Source organism: Papaver somniferum, chromosome 3 (assembly GCF_003573695.1).
Source record: "Papaver somniferum cultivar HN1 chromosome 3, ASM357369v1, whole genome shotgun sequence".
NCBI classification, from domain to species: Eukaryota; Viridiplantae; Streptophyta; class Magnoliopsida; order Ranunculales; family Papaveraceae; genus Papaver; species Papaver somniferum.
Window position 1 is genome coordinate 19,567,709 of NC_039360.1, and position 20,320 is coordinate 19,588,028.

Sequence of the window (20,320 nt, forward strand, 5' to 3'; positions counted from 1 at the left end):
CGGTTGAGGGTTAAATTGGAACAAGGAAAATGAGATTAAAATTCACTATTCTTCACAGGCTACACAATACAAACTCCTCACACAAGCAAGTGAACCGCTCCATGCAATTCACTTAGGAAAAAGCATCAGTCCGCCCCCAAATGCTTTCACCATAAAATTGAGAACCATAAGACCTTTAGCACCATCATTTTAAATGTTTTTTTTTTGTGGTTAATGAACTGGAGTTTCCATCATATATCTACAGGGTTACGAATCTAATTTGGGTACTTGTAATTCAATTTCACCATATGCTTTGAGTAATGTTATGAAGTGTATAAAAGATTTCTGAAATACAAGTACAACATGTAGTTATAGTGCATGTGCCCATAAATATATTCAAGCAATAGGACAAAAACATACCAACTCTCATTCTCTTGGATATCTATTTAAAAGTGACCAGAGTAGCAAGTTGTAAAGTACAGTAGTAGAAATTTCAATTGAAGTTCCATATGAGACACGGATAAAATGATGTTATTCATTTTACAAAGAATAAAGCACGCAAACATACAGAAAGCATGCTAAGGAACAGGATTAAACATAAGTTCCATCTTTATCGTTCTTTCAATATCATGTCACTAACCGAATAACCACAGATTAAAGGAAATAAAGCGATGTACCTGCGGGAGTGTGTCATTTTGGCTTGCGTATAAGTAAACCTCGGCAGTCAGTTCGGAAGTAATCATTTCGGGATTCTTTACCCAAGTCTTGTGGATCTACAGACGGCAAGATATTATCATTCGCAGAAAAGATTACTGTACTGAATTCCTCATCGTTGCCATCGTCATCTCTATAATTTTTGGGAGGTGTCACAAAAACAATAGACTTTTTCTTATCTAACTGGTCTTTGACATAAAATACCTGCTTAGCTTGTGAGGCTAAAATAAAAGGATCATTTTTGTATCCCAACATAGTAAGGTCAACAATCTTGTAGCCAAGAGCATCTCTTTTGACCCCACGTTTATTATCAACCCAATTGCACTTGAACAGATGAACTTTTCTTTCACAGTAATCTAACTCCCATATCTCTTGCAAGACACCATAATAAGAGGCTTTACCATATGTAACATCATCATCTCTAGATATGTGCATGTCATTTGCTGCAACGCTAACCCCACTATTCTGGTGAATTCTACCATCACGGGATCTTGTGCGGAATAGATATCCATTGATGCGATATACAGTGTATTTCGTTACCTCGTAGTGGGGTTAGCGTTGCAGCAAATGACATGCACATATCTAGAGATGATGATGTTACATATGGTAAAAAAATTTAGATCTACAACCAATATTTTTTATTTACCTCTTTCCAAAAGAAAAAAACAAAAATATTACATCAAATTGATTTTGGAGCCAGCCACTCCAAAACTACGATTGCAGTAGGAATGCATTTCTTTTGCTCTTTATATAACAAGACAAAACAATCCCATAATCAAATTCTTGATGTTTTAGATGCAGAGTTCGTGTCCTACAATTCGAGTGTCAAACTTATAGAGGCATCTGATGGCATAAAAATGACTTCGTCAAAGCTCAGGAACAATGTAGAGTGTTGAATAGCCACAACGAACCTGCAACAGGAAAATAGGGTTCTGAGTTCAAAAAAAACAAGGAAGAAAGAACGAGGGCACAACAATTAATACAAGGTGTCAGCCCAACTCAACATAAATTGTGGTCAAGACTTCTTACAAAGAGGACTTTCACAAGATATGGGAAAAACCCTGTCAAGTATGGTATTCAAAACGGTTGAGGGTTAAATTGGAACAAGGAAAATGAGATTAAAATTCACTATTCTTCACAGGCTACACAATACAAACTCCTCACACAAGCAAGTGAACCGCTCCATGCAATTCACTTAGGAAAAAGCATCAGTCCGCCCCCAAATGCTTTCACCATAAAATTGAGAACCATAAGACCTTTAGCACCATCATTTTAAATGTTTTTTTTTTGTGGTTAATGAACTGGAGTTTCCATCATATATCTACAGGGTTACGAATCTAATTTGGGTACTTGTAATTCAATTTCACCATATGCTTTGAGTAATGTTATGAAGTGTATAAAAGATTTCTGAAATACAAGTACAACATGTAGTTATAGTGCATGTGCCCATAAATATATTCAAGCAATAGGACAAAAACATACCAACTCTCATTCTCTTGGATATCTATTTAAAAGTGACCAGAGTAGCAAGTTGTAAAGTACAGTAGTAGAAATTTCAATTGAAGTTCCATATGAGACACGGATAAAATGATGTTATTCATTTTACAAAGAATAAAGCACGCAAACATACAGAAAGCATGCTAAGGAACAGGATTAAACATAAGTTCCATCTTTATCGTTCTTTCAATATCATGTCACTAACCGAATAACCACAGATTAAAGGAAATAAAGCGATGTACCTGCGGGAGTGTGTCATTTTGGCTTGCGTATAAGTAAACCTCGGCAGTCAGTTCGGAAGTAATCATTTCGGGATTCTTTACCCAAGTCTTGTGGATCTACAGACGGCAAGATATTATCATTCGCAGAAAAGATTACTGTACTGAATTCCTCATCGTTGCCATCGTCATCTCTATAATTTTTGGGAGGTGTCACAAAAACAATAGACTTTTTTCTTATCTAACTGGTCTTTGACATAAAATACCTGCTTAGCTTGTGAGGCTAAAATAAAAGGATCATTTTTGTATCCCAACATAGTAAGGTCAACAATCTTGTAGCCAAGAGCATCTCTTTTGACCCCACGTTTATTATCAACCCAATTGCACTTGAACAGATGAACTTTTCTTTCACAGTAATCTAACTCCCATATCTCTTGCAAGACACCATAATAAGAGGCTTTACCATATGTAACATCATCATCTCTAGATATGTGCATGTCATTTGCTGCAACGCTAACCCCACTATTCTGGTGAATTCTACCATCACGGGATCTTGTGCGGAATAGATATCCATTGATGCGATATACAGTGTATTTCGTTACCTCGTAGTGCGGGCCGTGTGATATCCATCTTAAGTTCTCTGAGATACTTTCTCTGTCGTCTGCCAACTCTTTTTCAACCTGAAATTCATTATTAAGATGAACCTTGAGTTTAAAGGAATATAACACATCAAACAAGACACTTTTTCTATGACCTATTACCTCATTTTTTAACCAAGCGCCAAAAGTGTTAGAGTGCTCTTTCTCTAGCCATGCTCGCTTTTTAGTAGAATAGTTAGTTTCCAAATATAGCTTGTGTCGGCTGGTATGTACAATAACCAAATGTTATTATACTTTGTACAAAAAAAAAAACAGGAAAAAAAACAGGAAAAAAAAACAAATTAATACTTACTCTATGTAAGGCTCAATTTCAGGCGTGTTCTGCATTACATAGAAATGTGCTTGTCTCAACTGTTCAGGGGTAACTATACACGGCTCTTCAGCTGATAACGGTTCTCCCTCCTGAGATGTATTATGCCTATCTAGTGGAATACCAATTGTCCTGATGCTTTTATGGTACTCACAATATATCTCAATCGTCTCTTCTGCAACATTCTCTTCGGCAATGCATCCACAAGGTTGATTCTTGTTTCGCACATGCCCCTTTATAACCTTCATACACCTTTCGAAAGGATACATCCATCGAAAGCAAACCGGACCGCATAACTTCACTTCCCTGGTAAGATGTACAGTTAAATGAATCATGATGTCAAAGAAGGATGGAAGAAAATACTTCTCTAGTAAGCATAACATCACACAGAGATCCTCTTGCAATTTATCTAGCTCTTCCACCATGATTTCTTTGGCAGATATTGATCTGAAAAAGAAACAAAACCTGATAATAGCATATCTCATAGGTGTAGGCATAATTGATCGAATAACGACGGGCAAAAATTGTTGCATAAGCATATGGTAATCATGTGATTTGAGTCCGATCAGCTTACGCTCTTTTAGGTTCACAAGGGTGGAAAAATCCGAACAATACCCTTCTGGAACTCTTAACTCGGATAGTGTCTCCAAGAATATGTCTTTTTCTTCCGTAGTTAATGTATAACATGCTGCGGGAAGTATCGTTCCTTTGTCATCTGTCTTAGGGTGTAACTCCGATTTTAACCCCAAACGCACCAAATCCTTTCTGGCGTTTAATCCATCTTTTGTATTCCCGTTGTGCAGCAACGTTCCAACAAGACTTTGTCCCACATTCTTTTCGACATGCATGAAATCAATACAATGTTGGACATCATTATAGCGCCAATATCTAAGTAGTCGCTGCCATATGTTGTACTTGCTCCAGTAAGTGGTTTCCCTGCCTTCCTCTTCCTCACCTGACCTATCGACTTCTTTTGATATTTTTCTGATGCGCTCAATTTTCGTTTTTCCGATGCGCTTCATATTTCCACCTTTTCCAGGTGTAGCCTGCACGTCTTCCCCTTGAGTATTCGTCCCCTTCTTTCCCCATGAATTCTTTATACATTTTACCTCCTCATATATTTCTTCCCCGGTCATTGGTTCTGGAGCAGTCTCCCACTCTTGTTTTCCGCCAAATGCCCCCTTCTGCCTTCTGAACGGATGCTCATAGGGTAAAAATCTTCTATAACCAACATAAACATTCTTGTTTGAGTCATGAAGCCTAATACTGTGCGTTTTTTTACGACACACCACACAACCATGATATCCAGCGTAGCGACAACCACATAGTGTACCAAGAGCAGGATAATCGTTTATCGTCCACAAAACAACTGCACGTAGAGTAAACATTTCTTGGGCATATGCATCCCATGTTCTCTTTCCCTTCTCAAATAAGAATTGAAAATCTTTAACAAGAGGTTCTAAAAAGACATCGATGTTGTTTCCTGGCGCACCATCTATAAGTAACAACAATATGATGAACTTTCTCTTCATACACAGCCCCGGTGGAAGGTTGTAAATCACAACCAAAACTGGCCATACACTGTGATGTTTGGTGCCTGTGTTTACATCAACTCCATCAGCCGAAACAGCTAACCGCAGATTTCTTGGATCACCTTTAATTTCTGGGAAATTGTTATCTATCTCTCTCCAAGCATGTGAGTCTGCCGGATGACGTAAAACACCGTCTTTGTTTCTAGTGGTATCGTGCCATATCAAATCTTTTGCTGTGTGCTTCGATTGAAACAGCCGCTGAAATCTTGGGATGATGTCGAAGTACCACAATACCTTTGCTGGAACATTCTCGTAAACTTTACCATCCCTGTCAACTTTCCATCTGGGTGCTTTACAAGTAGGACACACTTTTTCATCCTTGTACTCATTCCAATAAAGAATGCAGTTGTTGATACATGCATGTATCTTTGTGTACCCTGAACCCATTGATTTCAATATTTTTTTTGCCTGATATGTACTCCTCGCCATTAAATTACCTTCTTTGGGAACATGTCCTTTAACAAGGGTAACAATTCATTAAAAAACATGTCTGATGCACCGTGCTTATTCTTCAACTTAAACAACTGCACAATTGCAGACAACTTTGTGAAGTTGGGACATCCTTCGTATAAGGGCTTTTCAGCATTTTCAAGTAACTTTTTAAACTTTATAGGGTCATCTGCGAACTCTTCTGCAGCCTGCATCATATCTATAGTGTCTGGAGCATCAGTGGGAGTTCCCATTCCAAAATCTTCGTCTGGAGCATCAGTGGGAGTTCCCATTTCAAATTCAGCGTGCATACCATTGTTGACGTTAACTGGCTTACTACTAGTTATTGCCTCATCCTTTTCCCCATGCTTATTCCAAATAGTATACGTTTGATCGATTCCATTTACGAATAAATGATCTTCTACGTCTCCAACGGAGCATGCACAGAGATTTAAACAATTTGTACACGGACACAACATAAGAAATTCATCATATGTCTCACCCTCCTCCTTGAGATGGTTGACAGCATACCGCAGAAACGCCGCAACTCCTTCTCTATAACGTTTCTTCGTTCTATCAGTACTCATCCAGGATTTATCCATTCTGAAACGCAAAGAGACCAGTAGATCCATCAGTTGCACTCCAATGAAAGCAAAAACTGATAAATCAATTCAGAAATACATACAAGTCTTGAAATTACCAATAAATTCAGCACCATTTGAAACATAAAAAATTTATATGGACAAACATGGTAATAACAGATGAAACAGGCAATATGCAATTTCCCTCATACAAACCGATAATCATGCCACACAAACCCATAATCAGACATCCAGTATTAACTCAGGAAAATTGGTCTAGTACTTTCAGTAAATGGAGTCATTTCAAGTTTTGGAATAACACATACTGAAGGGTCTGTATGTCAGTCGCAGTTGGGAGATTTCGCGAGAATGAATTGCAGCAGCTCTAGGGTCAGTGTGTTTGTTAAATTAGAGTAAACACTGATCTGTGCTCTAATTGATTAACTTAGAAATCAAAATGTCATTTCAAATAAGTACTCTAATTGATTAACTTATAAATATCAGATCATAAGTAGTATGTCCCTAGTTCTATAATTGACATAGTTGGCAACTTTTATATCTCTGGGAGCTCAAATCTTCTTCTTTAGACAGATGTGAAGTCACATCTGTCGAGAAAGAGCTCTAATGTTCATGAAGAATGATTGCACAATGACAATGAGAAAAAAAATACGAATTACTTAACACTGGTGCATAGTACATCAAGGCTTGAAAAACATACCTATAAGTAACTTTGAGTCAGTTTTAGTGATTCTTTAAAAAAATGCCTTCCTTTTCTGGCTTTTCTCTCCTCGTCTCAAAGTGCTGATTTAGTAGAAATTAGATCCAGAAACAACAAATCCCAGGCAACTGTTGCAAAAAGTTAAGAATTTTATCATTGCAAATTTTCAAATTCTTCCAAAGGTCTTAACTGAAAATGCTCGAAACTGCACGATAGTATTATACATAAAGCAAATCACTAAATCTGTCTCTCATGGAACTGGAAACTCAATGCTTTCACTGAAGAATAATGACACCCCTGAAACAGATTGAAAACAAATACATGTACGTACAATACATCACCCATTTAGCTACAGATTCAAAAACAAATAGGATAACATCAACCATTTAGTTTTATGAAACATCACCAGATTGAATGAAACATCACCCATTCAGCTACAATACATCACCCATTTAGCTACCCATTTTACTAGTCCCTCTAATAGGATAACATCACCAGATAAGTTCTATGAAACATGCTCACAGATTCAACATGATGTACTGAACAACAAAGCAGTAGTGAGCACAGATTCTATATGTTGCAGGAAAAATAATAGACACAAACTTTAGTGCAGCGAAAAAGAATTTTAGTGCACAAACTTCAGACACAAACTTTACTCAACAGATTCTATATGTTGCAGGAGTTAACAACATTTCAGGCAAACATGGGGTATATCATTCAAGACAGAGCATGAAAAGTTCAGAGGTTTAACTAAATTACAATGAGGTTACAGTTCAACAAGCTATCATGATAATTATCAGAGATAATAACTTTAAGGTTTGAGAATGATACCTCCAGTATAAACTGGGTTTAGGCACTACCACATATTGTGATGCTCCTTCTTACCCCCTCCTTGGTTTGTATTTCAGCCTCACAAGTACCTGGTTGCTCAAAAGAGATTGTCAGGACTAACAAATTCAGAGAGCATCAATGTTGACTAACATCAAGGGAACCAGATGAAGCTAACACAGAGTGCAATGGGTTACAACAAAATTCAAAAAGTAACATAGTAACACTTATTACTACGCAAAAATCATCTAGTATAATGAGAATTTCAGCAATCTAAGAATGAATGCTACAACATACCTAAGATGGGAGTAAATCAGACTGATTTTAGGGTTGAATCTATAGATATTCTAAAACATCAAGGGGCAATAATCCCGCCCAAAAGTTATTTCTTTTGATTTCAACCCCAAAATAAAAAGGTTAGGGTTCAAATAAAAAAATAATTGACTGGGATTATTACCGCTAGATGTTCTCAATATTCTTGATTTCATCAGATTTTCATCCTATGGAGGTGCAGAAATATTTCCAAAATTGAAGACTAAATCTTCCCTAAAAATCCCCTTATTTTCTGCCAGAATATCAGTTGGAGAATTTTTTTCCTTAAGATAGAGAGATATGGATGAAGTGATTTAGAGATTTTAGGGATGAACTGATAGGCGTACATGCCTGTTTGAGAAGATACCTATTTTACATTGTTAACATCAAAACCGAGCATGTGTTTGTCTTTTTTTTTTTTAAAGTTAAATTATTTCCCCACACAAATTTAATTAAAATTAAATTATAGTTAATTATAAATTATTCAATTAAAATTAAATTATAAATTATTCGATTAAAATTAAATTAGTACTCGAACTCGTTCCGAATCGATCAATATTTCAGGTGAAGTGTCGAGTCTTGATTATGTAACTAAATTTTGATCATGTAATAACTAAATTTTGATTATGTAATAACTAAATTATGATTATGTAATAACTAAATTTTGTCGTGTCTCGATTCCAAAGGACGAAGTTCCATTTTCATCAGTTTTACTCGAACTCGTTTCGAATCGATCAATATTTCAGGTGAAGTGTCGAGTCTTGATTATGTAACTAAATTTTGATCATGTAATAACTAAATTTTGATTATGTAATAACTAAATTTTTCCGTGTCTCGATTCCAAAGGACGAAGTTCCGTTTTCATCAGTTTTACTCGAACTCGTTCCGAATCGATCAATATTTCAGGTGAAGTGTCGAGTCTTGATTATGTAACTAAATTTTGATCATGTAATAACTAAATTTTGATTATGTAATAACTAAATTATGATTATGTAATAACTAAATTTTGTCGTGTCTCGATTCCAAAGGACGAAGTTCCGTTTTCATCAGTTTTACTCAAACTCGTTTCGAATCGATCAATATTTCAGGTGAAGTGTCGAGTCTTGATTATGTAACTAAATTTTGATCATGTAATAACTAAATTTTTATTATGTAATAACTAAATTTTGATTATGTAATAACTAAATTTTTCCGTGTCTCGATTCCAAAGGACGAAGTTCCGTTTTCATCAGTTTTACTCGAACTCGTTTCGAATCGATCAATATTTCAGGTGAAGAGTCGAGTCTTGATTATGTAACTAAATTTTGATCATGTAATAACTAAATTTTGATTATGTAATAACTAAATTTTTCCGTGTCTCGATTCCAAAGGACGAAGTTCCATTTTCATCAGTTTTACTCGAACTCGTTCCGAATCGATCAATATTTCAGGTGAAGTGTCGAGTCTTGATTATGTAACTAAATTTTGATCATGTAATAACTAAATTTTGATTATGTAATAACTAAATTATGATTATGTAATAACTAAATTTTTCCGTGTCTCGATTCCAAAGGACGAAGTTTCGTTTTCATCAGTTTTACTCGAACTCGTTTCGAATCGATCAATATTTCAGGTGAAGTGTCGAGTCTTGATTATGTAACTAAATTTTGATCATGTAATAACTAAATTTTTATTATGTAATAACTAAATTTTGATTATGTAATAACTAAATTTTTCCGTGTCTCGATTCCAAAGGACGAAGTTCCGTTTTCATCAGTTTTACTCGAACTCGTTTCGAATCGATCAATATTTCAGGTGAAGTGTCGAGTCTTGATTATGTAACTAAATTTTGATCATGTAATAACTAAATTTTGATTATGTAATAACTAAATTATGATTATGTAATAACTAAATTTTGATCATGTTATAACTAAATTTTGATTATGTAATAACTAAATTATGATTATGTAATAACTAAATTTTGTCGTGTCTCGATTCCAAAGGACGAAGTTCCGTTTTCATCAGTTTTACTCGAACTCGTTTCGAATCGATCAATATTTCAGGTGAAGTGTCGAGTCTTGATTATGTAACTAAATTTTGATCATGTAATAACTAAATTTTTATTATGTAATAACTAAATTTTGATTATGTAATAACTAAATTTTTCCGTGTCTCGATTCCAAAGGACGAAGTTCCGTTTTCATCAGTTTTACTCGAACTCGTTTCGAATCGATCAATATTTCAGGTGAAGTGTCGAGTCTTGATTATGTAACTAAATTTTGATCATGTAATAACTAAATTTTGATTATGTAACTAAATTTTGATCATGTAATAACTAAATTTTGATTATGTAATAACTAAATTATGATTATGTAATAACTAAATTTTGTCGTGTCTCGATTCCAAAGGACGAAGTTCCGTTTTCATCAGTTTTACTCGAACTCGTTTCGAATCGATCAATATTTCAGGTGAAGTGTCGAGTCTTGATTATGTAACTAAATTTTGATCATGTAATAAATAAATTTTTATTATGTAATAACTAAATTTTGATTATGTAATAACTAAATTTTTCCGTGTCTCGATTCCAAAGGACGAAGTTCCGTTTTCATCAGTTTTACTCGAACTCGTTTCGAATCGATCAATATTTCAGGTGAAGTGTCGAGTCTTGATTATGTAACTAAATTTTGATCATGTAATAACTAAATTTTGATTATGTAATAACTAAATTTTTCCGTGTCTAGATTCCAAAGGACGAAGTTCCATTTTCATCAGTTTTACTCGAACTCGTTCCGAATCGATCAATATTTCAGGTGAAGTGTCGAGTCTTGATTATGTAACTAAATTTTGATCATGTAATAACTAAATTTTGATTATGTAATAACTAAATTATGATTATATAATAACTAAATTTTTCCGTGTCTCGATTCCAAAGGACGAAGTTCCATTTTCATCAGTTTTACTCGAACTCGTTCCGAATCGATCAATATTTCAGGTGAAGTGTCGAGTCTTGATTATGTAACTAAATTTTGATCATGTAATAACTAAATTTTGATTATGTAATAACTAAATTATGATTATGTAATAACTAAATTTTGTCGTGTCTCGATTCCAAAGGACGAAGTTCCGTTTTCATCAGTTTTACTCGAACTCGTTTCGAATCGATCAATATTTCAGGTGAAGTGTCGAGTCTTGATTATGTAACTAAATTTTGATCATGTAATAACTAAATTGTTATTATGTAATAACTAAATTTTGATTATGTAATAACTAAATTTTGATGTGTCTCGATTCCAAAGGACGAAGTTCCGTTTTCATCAGTTTTACTCGAACTCGTTTCGAATCGATCAATATTTCAGGTGAAGTGTCAAGTCTTGATTATGTAACTAAATTTTGATCATGTAATAACTAAATTTTGATTATGTAATAACTAAATTTTTCCGTGTCTCGATTCCAAAGGACGAAGTTCCATTTTCATCAGTTTTACTCGAACTCGTTCCGAATCGATCAATATTTCAGGTGAAGTGTCGAGTCTTGATTATGTAACTAAATTTTGATCATGTAATAACTAAATTTTGATTATGTAATAACTAAATTATGATTATGTAATAACTAAATTTTGTCGTATCTCGATTCCAAAGGACGAAGTTCCATTTTCATCAGTTTTACTCGAACTCGTTCCGAATCGATCAATATTTCAGGTGAAGTGTCGAGTCTTGATTATGTAACTAAATTTTGATAATGTAATAACTAAATTATGATTATGTAATAACTAAATTATGATTATGTAATAACTAAATTTTTCCGTGTCTCGATTCCAAAGGACGAAGTTCCATTTTCATCAGTTTTACTCGAACTCGTTCCGAATCGATCAATATTTCAGGTGAAGTGTCGAGTCTTGATTATGTACCTAAATTTTGATCATGTAATAACTAAATTTTGATTATGTAATAACTAAATTATGATTATGTAATAACTAAATTTTGTCGTGTCTCGATTCCAAAGGACGAAGTTCCGTTTTCATCAGTTTTACTCGAACTCGTTCCGAATCGATCAATATTTCAGGTGAAGTGTCGAGTCTTGATTATGTAACTAAATTTTGATCATGTAATAACTAAATTTTTATTATGTAATAACTAAATTTTGATTATGTAATAACTAAATTTTTACGTGTCTCGATTCCAAAGGACGAAGTTCCGTTTTCATCAGTTTTACTCGAACTCGTTCCGAATCGATCAATATTTCAGGTGAAGTGTCGAGTCTTGATTATGTAACTAATTTTTGATCATGTAATAACTAAATTTTTATTATGTAATAACTAAATTTTGATTATGTAATAACTAAATTTTTACGTGTCTCGATTCCAAAGGACGAAGTTCCGTTTTCATCAGTTTTACTCGAACTCGTTCTGAATCGATCAATATTTCAGGTGAAGTGTCGAGTCTTGATTATGTAACTAAATTTTGATCATGTAATAACTAAATTTTGATTATGTAATAACTAAATTATGATTATGTAATAACTAAATTTTGTCGTGTCTCGATTCCAAAGGACGAAGTTCCGTTTTCATCAGTTTTACTCGAACTCGTTTCGAATCGATCAATATTTCAGGTGAAGTGTCGAGTCTTGATTATGTAACTAAATTTTGATCATGTAATAACTAAATTTTTATTATGTAATAACTAAATTTTGATTATGTAATAACTAAATTTTTCTGTGTCTCGATTCCAAAGGACGAAGTTCCGTTTTCATCAGTTTTACTCGAACTCGTTTCGAATCGATCAATATTTCAGGTGAAGTGTCGAGTCTTGATTATGTAACTAAATTTTGATCATGTAATAACTAAATTTTGATTATGTAATAACTAAATTTTTCCGTGTCTCGATTCCAAAGGACGAAGTTCCGTTTTCATCAGTTTTACTCGAACTCGTTCCGAATCGATCAATATTTCAGGTGAAGTGTCGAGTCTTGATTATGTAACTAAATTTTGATCATGTAATAACTAAATTTTGATTATGTAATAACTAAATTATGATTATGTAATAACTAAATTTTGTCGTGTCTCGATTCCAAAGGACGAAGTTCCGTTTTCATCAGTTTTACTCGAACTCGTTCCGAATCGATCAATATTTCAGGTGAAGTGTCGAGTCTTGATTATGTAACTAAATTTTGATCATTTAATAACTAAATTTTGATTATGTAATAACTAAATTTTTCCGTGTCTCGATTCCAAAGGACGAAGTTCCATTTTCATCAGTTTTACTCGAACTCGTTCCGAATCGATCAATATTTCAGGTGAAGTGTCGAGTCTTGATTATGTAACTAAATTTTGATCATGTAATAACTAAATTTTGATTATGTAATAACTAAATTATGATTATGTAATAACTAAATTTTGTCGTGTCTCGATTCCAAAGGACGAAGTTCCGTTTTCATCAGTTTTACTCGAACTCGTTTCGAATCGATCAATATTTCAGGTGAAGTGTCGAGTCTTGATTATGTAACTAAATTTTGATCATGTAATAACTAAATTGTTATTATGTAATAACTAAATTTTGATTATGTAATAACTAAATTTTGATGTGTCTCGATTCCAAAGGACGAAGTTCCGTTTTCATCAGTTTTACTCGAACTCGTTTCGAATCGATCAATATTTCAGGTGAAGTGTCAAGTCTTGATTATGTAACTAAATTTTGATCATGTAATAACTAAATTTTGATTATGTAATAACTAAATTTTTCCGTGTCTCGATTCCAAAGGACGAAGTTCCATTTTCATCAGTTTTACTCGAACTCGTTCCGAATCGATCAATATTTCAGGTGAAGTGTCGAGTCTTGATTATGTAACTAAATTTTGATCATGTAATAACTAAATTTTGATTATGTAATAACTAAATTATGATTATGTAATAACTAAATTTTTCCGTGTCTCGATTCCAAAGGACGAAGTTTCGTTTTCATCAGTTTTACTCGAACTCGTTTCGAATCGATCAATATTTCAGGTGAAGTGTCGAGTCTTGATTATGTAACTAAATTTTGATCATGTAATAACTAAATTTTTATTATGTAATAACTAAATTTTGATTATGTAATAACTAAATTTTTCCGTGTCTCGATTCCAAAGGACGAAGTTCCGTTTTCATCAGTTTTACTCGAACTCGTTCCGAATCGATCAATATTTCAGGTGAAGTGTCGAGTCTTGATTATGTAACTAAGTTTTGATCATTTTATAACTAAATTTTTATTATGTAACAACTAAATTATGATTATGTAATAACTAAATTTTGTCGTGTCTCGATTCCAAAGGACGAAGTTCCGTTTTCATCAGTTTTACTCGAACTCGTTTCGAATCGATCAATATTTCAGGTGAAGTGTCGAGTCTTGATTATGTAACTAAATTTTGATCATGTAATAACTAAATTTTTATTATGTAATAACTAAATTTTGATTATGTAATAACTAAATTTTTCCGTGTCTCGATTCCAAAGGACGAAGTTCCGTTTTCATCAGTTTTACTCGAACTCGTTCCGAATCGATCAATATTTCAGGTGAAGTGTCGAGTCTTGATTATGTAACTAAATTTTGATCATGTTATAACTAAATTTTGATTATGTAATAACTAAATTATGATTATGTAATAACTAAATTTTGTCGTGTCTCGATTCCAAAGGACGAAGTTTCGTTTTCATCAGTTTTACTCGAACTCGTTCCGAATCGATCAATATTTCAGGTGAAGTGTGGAGTCTTGATTATGTAACTAAGTTTTGATCATGTTATAACTAAATTTTTATTATGTAATAACTAAATTATGATTATGTAATAACTAAATTTTGTCGTGTCTCGATTCCAAAGGACGAAGTTCCGTTTTCATCAGTTTTACTCGAACTCGTTTCGAATCGATCAATATTTCAGGTGAAGTGTCGAGTCTTGATTATGTAACTAAATTTTGATCATGTTATAACTAAATTTTGATTATGTAATAACTAAATTATGATTATGTAATAACTAAATTTTGTCGTGTCTCGATTCCAAAGGACGAAGTTCCGTTTTCATCAGTTTTACTCGAACTCGTTCCGAATCGATCAATATTTCAGGTGAAGTGTCGAGTCTTGATTATGTAACTAAATTTTGATCATGTAATAACTAAATTTTTATCATGTAATAACTAAATTTTGATTATGTAATAACTAAATTTTTCCGTGTCTCGATTCCAAAGGACGAAGTTCCGTTTTCATCAGTTTTACTCGAACTCGTTTCGAATCGATCAATATTTCAGGTGAAGTGTCGAGTCTTGATTATGTAAATAAATTTTGATCATGTTATAACTAAATTTTGATTATGTAATAACTAAATTATGATTATGTAATAACTAAATTTTGTCGTGTCTCGATTCCAAAGGACGAAGTTCCGTTTTCATCAGTTTTACTCGAACTCGTTCCGAATCGATCAATATTTCAGGTGAAGTGTCGAGTCTTGATTATGTAACTAAATTTTGATCATGTTATAACTAAATTTTGATTATGTAATAACTAAATTATGATTATGTAATAACTAAATTTTGTCGTGTCTCGATTCCAAAGGACGAAGTTCCGTTTTCATCAGTTTTACTCGAACTCGTTCCGAATCGATCAATATTTCAGGTGAAGTGTCGAGTCTTGATTATGTAACTAAGTTTTGATCATTTTATAACTAAATTTTTATTATGTAATAACTAAATTATGATTATGTAATAACTAAATTTTGTCGTGTCTCGATTCCAAAGGACGAAGTTCCGTTTTCATCAGTTTTACTCGAACTCGTTTCGAATCGATCAATATTTCAGGTGAAGTGTCGAGTCTTGATTATGTAACTAAATTTTGATCATGTAATAACTAAATTTTTATTATGTAATAACTAAATTTTGATTATGTAATAACTAAATTTTTCCGTGTCTCGATTCCAAAGGACGAAGTTCCGTTTTCATCAGTTTTACTCGAACTCGTTTCGAATCGATCAATATTTCAGGTGAAGTGTCGAGTCTTGATTATGTAACTAAATTTTGATCATGTAATAACTAAATTTTGATTACGTAATAACTAAATTTTTCCGTGTCTCGATTCCAAAGGACGAAGTTCCATTTTCATCAGTTTTACTCGAACTCGTTCTGAATCGATCAATATTTCAGGTGAAGTGTCGAGTCTTGATTATGTAACTAAATTTTGATCATGTAATAAATAAATTATGATTATGTAATAACTAAATTTTGTCGTGTCTCGATTCCAAAGGACGAAGTTCCGTTTTCATCAGTTTTACTCGAACTCGTTCCGAATCGATCAATATTTCAGGTGAAGTGTCGAGTCTTGATTATGTAACTAAATTTTGATCATGTAATAACTAAATTTTGATTATGTAATAACTAAATTATGATTATGTAATAACTAAATTTTTCCGTGTCTCGATTCCAAAGGACGAAGTTCCGTTTTCATCAGTTTTACTCGAACTCGTTTCAAATCGATCAATATTTCAGGTGAAGTGTCGAGTCTTGATTATGTAACTAAATTTTGATCATGTTATAACTAAATTTTGATTATGTAATAACTAAATTATGATTATGTAATAACTAAATTTTGTCGTGTCTCGATTCCAAAGGACGAAGTTCCGTTTTCATCAGTTTTACTCGAACTCGTTCCGAATCGATCAATATTTCAGGTGAAGTGTCGAGTCTTGATTATGTAACTAAATTTTGATCATGTTATAACTAAATTTTGATTATGTAATAACTAAATTATGATTATGTAATAACTAAATTTTGTCGTGTCTCGATTCCAAAGGACGAAGTTCCGTTTTCATCAGTTTTACTCGAACTCGTTCCGAATCGATCAATATTTCAGGTGAAGTGTCGAGTCTTGATTATGTAACTAAGTTTTGATCATTTTATAACTAAATTTTTATTATGTAATAACTAAATTATGATTATGTAATAACTAAATTTTGTCGTGTCTCGATTCCAAAGGACGAAGTTCCGTTTTCATCAGTTTTACTCGAACTCGTTTCGAATCGATCAATATTTCAGGTGAAGTGTCGAGTCTTGATTATGTAACTAAATTTTGATCATGTAATAACTAAATTTTTATTATGTAATAACTAAATTTTGATTATGTAATAACTAAATTTTTCCGTGTCTCGATTCCAAAGGACGAAGTTCCGTTTTCATCAGTTTTACTCGAACTCGTTCCGAATCGATTAATATTTCAGGTGAAGTGTCGAGTCTTGATTATGTAACTAAATTTTGATCATGTAATAACTAAATTTTTATTATGTAATAACTAAATTTTGATTATGTAATAACTAAATTTTTCCGTGTCTCGATTCCAAAGGACAAAGTTCCGTTTTCATCAGTTTTACTCGAACTCGTTTCGAATCGATCAATATTTCAGGTGAAGTGTCGAGTCTTGATTATGTAACTAAATTTTGATCATGTAATAACTAAATTTTGATTATGTAATAACTAAATTATGATTATGTAATAACTAAATTTTGTCGTGTCTCGATTCCAAAGGACGAAGTTCCGTTTTCATCAGTTTTACTCGAACTCGTTCCGAATCGATCAATATTTCAGGTGAAGTGTCGAGTCTTGATTATGTAACTAAATTTTGATCATGTAATAACTAAATTTTGATTATGTAATAATTAAATTATGATTATGTAATAACTAAATTTTTCCGTGTCTCGATTCCAAAGGACGAAGTTCCGTTTTCATCAGTTTTACTCGAACTCGTTCCGAATCGATCAATATTTCAGGTGAAGTGTCGAGTCTTGATTATGTAACTAAATTTTGATCATGTAATAACTAAATTTTGATTATGTAATAACTAAATTATAATTATGTAATAACTAAATTTTTCCGTGTCTCGATTCCAAAGGACGAAGTTCCGTTTTCATCAGATTTACTCGAACTCGTTCCGAATCGATCAATATTTCAGGTGAAGTGTCGAGTCTTGATTATGTAACTAAATTTTGATCATGTTATAACCAAATTTTGATTATGTAATAACTAAATTATGATTATGTAATAACTAAATTTTTCCGTGTCTCGATTCCAAAGGACGAAGTTCCGTTTTCATCAGTTTTACTCGAACTCGTTCCGAATCGATCAATATTTCAGGTGAAGTGTCGAGTCTTGATTATGTAACTAAATTATGATCATGTAATAACTAAATTATGATTATGTAATAACTAAATTATGATTATGTAATAACTAAATTTTTCCGTGTCTCGATTCCAAAGGACGAAGTTCCGTTTTCATCAGTTTTACTCGAACTCGTTCCGAATCGATCAATATTTCAGGCGAAGTGTCGAGTCTTGATTATGTACTCTAAATTTTGATCATGTAATAACTAAATTTTGATTATGTAATAACTAAATTATGATTATGTAATAACTAAATTTTGTCGTGTCTCGATTCCAAAGGACGAAGTTCCGTTTTCATCAGTTTTACTCGAACTCGTTCCGAATCGATCAATATTTCAGGTGAAGTGTCGAGTCTTGATTATGTAACTAAATTTTGATTATGTAATAACTAAATTATGATTATGTAATAACTAAATTTTTCCGTGTCTCGATTCCAAAGGACGAAGTTCCATTTTCATCAGTTTTACTCGAACTCGTTCTGAATCGATCAATATTTCAGGTGAAGTGTCGAGTCTTGATTATGTAACTAAATTTTGATTATGTAATAACTAAATTATGATTATGTTATAACTAATTTTTTCCGTGTCTCGATTCCAAAGGACGAAGTTCCATTTTCATCAGTTTTACTCGAACTCGTTCCGAATCGATCAATATTTCAGGTGAAGTGTCGAGTCTTGATTATGTAACTAAATTTTGATCATGTAATAAATAAATTTTGATTATGTAATAACTAAATTATGATTATATAATAACTAAATTTTTCCGTGTCTCGATTCCAAAGGACGAAGTTCCATTTTCATCAGTTTTACTCGAACTCGTTCTGAATCGATCAATATTTCAGGTGAAGTGTCGAGTCTTGATTATGTAACTAAATTTTGATTATGTAATAACTAAATTATGATTATGTAATAACTAATTTTTTCCGTGTCTCGATTCGAAAGGACGAAGTTCCATTTTCATCAGTTTTACTCGAACTCGTTCCGAATCTATCAATATTTCAGGTGAAGTGTCGAGTCTTGATTATGTAACTCAATTTTGATTATGTAATAACTAAATTTTGATTATGTAATAACTAAATTATGATTATATAATAACTAAATTTTTCCTTGTCTCGATTCCAAAGGACGAAGTTCCATTTTCATCAGTTTTACTCGAACTCGTTCCGACTCGATCAATATTTCAGGTGAAGTGTCGAGTCTTGATTATGTAACTAAATTTTGATCATGTAATAACTAAATTATGATTATGTAATAACTAAATTATGATTATGTAATAACTAAATTTTTCCGTGTCTCGATTCCAAAGGACGAAGTTCCATTTTCATCAGTTTTACTCGAACTCGTTCCGAATCGATCAATATTTCAGGTGAAGTGTCGAGTCTTGATTATGTAACTAAATTTTGATCATGTAATAAATAAATTTTGATTATGTAATAACTAAGTTATGATTATTTAATAACTAAATTTTTCCGTGTCTCGATTCTAAAGGACGAAGTTCCATTTTCATCAGTTTTACTCGAACTCGTTCCGAATCGATCAATATTTCAGGTGAAGTGTCGAGTCTTGATTATGTAACTAAATTTTGATTATGTAATAACTAAATTATGATTATGTAATAACTAAATTATGATTATGTAATAACTAAATTTTTCCGTGTCTCGATTCCAAAGGACGAAGTTCCATTTTCATCAGTTTTACTCGAACTCGTTCCGAATCGATCAATATTTCAGGTGAAGTGTCGAGTCTTGATTATGTAACTAAATTTTGATTATGTAATAACTAAATTATGATTATGTTATAACTAATTTTTTCCGTGTCTCGATTCCAAAGGACGAAGTTCCATTTTCATCAGTTTTACTCGAACTCGTTCCGAATCGATCAATATTTCAGGTGAAGTGTCGAGTCTTGATTATGTAACTAGATTTTGATCATGTAATAACTAAATTATGATTATGTAATAACTAAATTATGATTATGTAATAACTAAATTTTTCCGTGTCTCGATTCCAAAGGACGAAGTTCCATTTTCATCAGTTTTACTCGAACTCGTTCCGAATCGATCAATATTTCAGGTGAAGTGTCGAGTCTTGATTATGTAACTAAATTTTGATTATGTAATAACTAAATTTTGATTATGTAATAACTAAATTTTGATTATGTAATAACTAAATTATGATTATATAATAACTAAATTTTTCCGTGTCTCGATTCCAAAGGACGAAGTTCCATTGTCATCAGTTTTACTCGAACACGTTCCGAATCGATCAATACTTCAGGTGAAGTGTCGAGTCTTGATTATGTAACTAAATTTTGATCATGTAATAACTAAATTTTGATTA

The 20,320-nt window shown here is 32.6% G+C and overlaps 1 protein-coding gene across 1 annotated transcript; it reads right to left on the reverse strand.

Moving 5' to 3' along the window:
- Window positions 1–1,559: 1,559 nt before the first annotated feature.
- LOC113359112 lies at window positions 1,560–6,030 on the reverse strand. Its single transcript, XM_026602799.1, has 8 exons — window positions 5,407–6,030; window positions 4,958–5,287; window positions 3,843–4,798; window positions 3,360–3,683; window positions 3,170–3,269; window positions 2,675–3,088; window positions 2,433–2,528; window positions 1,560–1,604 (listed from the first exon to the last, which is right to left on the reverse strand). The coding sequence occupies exons 1-8, from the start codon at window positions 6,028–6,030 to the stop codon at window positions 1,560–1,562; spliced, it is 2,889 nt and encodes a 962-aa protein (XP_026458584.1).
- Between the last annotated feature and the right edge of the window lie 14,290 nt (window positions 6,031–20,320).